At 37.6% G+C, this 3,466-nt stretch overlaps 1 protein-coding gene across 1 annotated transcript; it reads right to left on the minus strand.

Annotated features, from left to right (window-relative positions):
• Positions 1-257: 257 nt before the first annotated feature.
• Positions 258-3,147, minus strand: LOC137747623 (heat shock factor protein HSF24-like). Its single transcript, XM_068487764.1, has 2 exons — positions 2,585-3,147; positions 258-1,284 (listed from the first exon to the last, which is right to left on the minus strand). Exons 1-2 carry the CDS (start codon positions 2,786-2,788, stop codon positions 604-606), a joined length of 885 nt encoding a protein of 294 aa, XP_068343865.1. The 5' UTR covers positions 2,789-3,147; the 3' UTR covers positions 258-603.
• Between the last annotated feature and the right edge of the window lie 319 nt (positions 3,148-3,466).

The raw sequence follows: 3,466 nt of genomic DNA on the forward strand, positions 1-3,466 counted from the left end.
TGTGGTTTGAGGAACCAATGAATTTCATAACTGATGTTTTCTTTGAGGATGCCTTTATTCAATTTTATTTTCACATTTGTTCTAGAGGATAGGTAACTCATGTGCAAGACAGTATTTTACCTTTAATCGGGTTGAAAATTCCAACAAGGTTTTATCAAGCCCATGTAAGCATACTTTCCTCCGATAATGTACGTTATCTTTTATGAATTAATGAATAGCGTACTTCTTTAAAAAAAAATGAAAATTGATCATAGAAAGGCTTCCCCAACATGTAAAATAGCAAATAATAAAGTTTCTCAAAGGATGAAAAAGCAAAGACACTTTTAATTCCCATTTTCCAGCATTGTACAAACAAGGTTCAAAAACCCAATTCCTTATTACAACTACATAATAACACCGCCATAATTTTTGTCTATCCATTGCATTTTATGGAACTACTATTTTTTTTTTTTTTTTTTTCGGTATTTATCCATATTTTATGCAAAATAAAAACTTACATTTCTACAAATTTTTCAAACTGCATGCGGGCAGGTGCACAGTAGTTACCATGTAAACCTCCCAGTTTCCCGCTAGCTCCGCTTGGCTCGGACTTGCTCGGCTAGCCTAGTTACACACCTTCCCGCTCCTCATCATCGGCGCGTGAAAATCCACGCCGCCCTTCATCCTCTTCGCGCGGGGAACACCGCCGACACCACAAACACCGAATTTCTCATCTCGCCCCGTTTTCTTCCCCTTCATTTTCTCGTCCCCCTTCACCCAAACCCCAAACAGCTTCAGTCCTTCCTTCTCTTCTTCGTCATCATCACCACCGTCCATATCAAGACCAAGACCACGATCGTCCGGTTCAAAATCATCGCGGGTGGGCCCATAGCTTCCACGCCCAATGATGCGGTTGATCTGTTCGGGCCCCATCTTCACGTACTCCACCAGAAACCCCACCAGCTCGTCGCACTGCTTCTTTGTCTGCGCCAGCTCCGAGTTCAGATTCTCGTTCTCCCGCTTCAGCTTCTTGTTCTCGTCCGATAAATCCGCCACCTGGCTCAGCGTCGCCGTCTCCACCGACCCCGGATTCTTCGAGTCCGGCAACGACGTCGACGTCGACGCCAGCTCCTCCCCTGAGTTCGACGGTGTCGATGGCCCTCCAGATTTTTCACCTAGCGCTGCCTGCGCCGCCGTTGATGTCACCGGTTTTCGGCGGCGGATCTCGGACAGGAGCTCCTTCTGCCCTCGCTGGAAATTCTCGTTCGCGAACTCCCATTTGTCCGGCACCGTCTTTCGAAATCCCTGAAATTAAAACAACCGAAAAAATCGATTAATTATTTCGTTATTAATAATTAACACATCATTTATGGAATAATTGAGTAATTTCTAGAAAGTTCAATTTTCCGCTGTCCGATTTGGAAAATTGGAGGCAGGGGGACCGGACTGCAAACTTATCTATTGGGTACAGGCCGGGTGCAGATCTGCTGCGCGCAAAAACCCTCTGCCCACCCTCTGCCGGCATTAAGCAGTTGACACCTGTCGACGAAAAATACCCTAACCAGATCCACTTTTTTATTTTATAAATTTTTTTTCTAAAGTAATTCTAAGAGATTAAATTTATAAACAAAGTTTGTAAATTAAATAATGTGTCATCAATAAGAAGTAAATAAATTTATCAATGCTTAAGCAATAATTTAATCATCAGATTTCATACTATATAATCTTTAAAATTTCGATTACTAATTTAGTCTATCTAGTATTTCTCTCACGATTAAAGTTAAATCCATGAAAAAGTGGGCACAGGAATAATGGGTACAGTAGATATGGGCTCCTTCGGTCCGCGGACAATGTAGAATTCTAAAATGGGCTGCGATCTCGATGCTTCCACCGTGTCGTCATCTTTCATTAATATATATACTTTTAACACACACCAACTTTTTTTCGGTTGAAAACAAAAATTAAACTATAAAAATTTCTGTAAAAAAAAAAATTATTAATTGGAAGTTTCCAGGGAAATAGGCTCATTATTATTTTAGTTTATTAAAACATTTTAAAAAAAGAATTACCACAAAAAAAATTATTTTATTGACCATTGGGAACATTTTCGACAATGCTTATTTTCTTTTATGTGGCTTTTTTTTTTATGTGTTCACATGGATCCATCAAATCAAAGCCTCTTTTACTTATTTTCAAGCAATTTTCACCAACCATTGAAGAAAAAAAACAAGGGTTTTTTTTTTTTTTTGGTTGACATCAAAGCCTCTTTTATTTATTTTCAAGCAATCTTCACCAACCATTGAAGGAAAAAAAAAAAAAAAAAGGAAAAGAAAACCAGAATCTCTATGGAAATCATTCAACGGTCTTTAGTTTTGTCCTCTAATTTGTTTTTACAAAAACATAAAACTAATTTATGAACTATTAAAAACTAAAGATAAATATAAGTAAAATTGTTATTAGTATTTTAAAATTTTAAGTGCATTTTTATTATTAATTTAAAAATAAATAAATTTAGAATGCTTAATTAAATTTTTAAAATGCTAACAACAATTTTCTATATGAAAATACACAAAAAATATATATATATAATTGCGAAAAAACTTACATAGGTATTGAGCTGGCGGACGAAGCTTGAGAAATTGTTGTGCTTGAAATATTTAGGCAACAAGTCCCTTGCAAAATCCAGTGTCTTCCAAACCACAAACGTCGTCCCACTTTCATTCCATGATATCACGTCGTCCAAGCTCGGATCATCCACCAGTAGATACGTCTTCGTCAGAAACGGCGCCGGAACGGACCTTTGCGCCATTTTTTCCGATGGAAAAAACCCGATTAACAAAAAAAATAAAGAAAAAAACTTTGGCTTTAACACTATGTAACTGAGCTAAAAACCCACCCTTATTCTGGTTTTGGGATTGAACTAAATTATGGGTTAGTTAGTTAGGATTTAGGAGGAGGTGGTAGGGCTACTAAAAAGGAGAAGGGCAGTGAGGAAGTCCCAACCCCAGCAGTAAAATCCTGAGAGAAAGAAGCGAGAGAGAACAGTGTTGGTTCGAGCTTTGCCCCTACCAGGTACCATGGCGGTGGTTGTGGTGGTTTTGAGGTGGAAGAAAAACCAAGACCATAACTCTCTTCTTTCAATCCCTTCCTCAAGACACAAAAACAAAAAGAGAAACGCAGCTTCTTTCTTGCGCGTTCGTGGACATGCCTATTATATAGGACAAAAGTTGAAAGCGACGTGGGTTCTAGAAATTCTTAGAAACAACATAATGAAATATATAAAATATGAATGGCAATTAATTTTTTTTTTTTTTTTGGCTAGATTTTGAAATTAACTTCGCTGCTGAATATTTCAGCAGGAATTCTTGCTTACATCTAATTTCGAGTGGATATGTATACAAGTTTTAATTATTTTAATTAAAATTTGAACACGTGTTCATTTGAAATTGAGTGTAAGCAGGACCTCCTGCTGAAATTTCAACAGCAA

The sequence above is a fragment of the Pyrus communis genome, chromosome 10, assembly GCF_963583255.1.
Source record: "Pyrus communis chromosome 10, drPyrComm1.1, whole genome shotgun sequence".
In the NCBI taxonomy this organism is placed as follows: Eukaryota; Viridiplantae; Streptophyta; class Magnoliopsida; order Rosales; family Rosaceae; genus Pyrus; species Pyrus communis.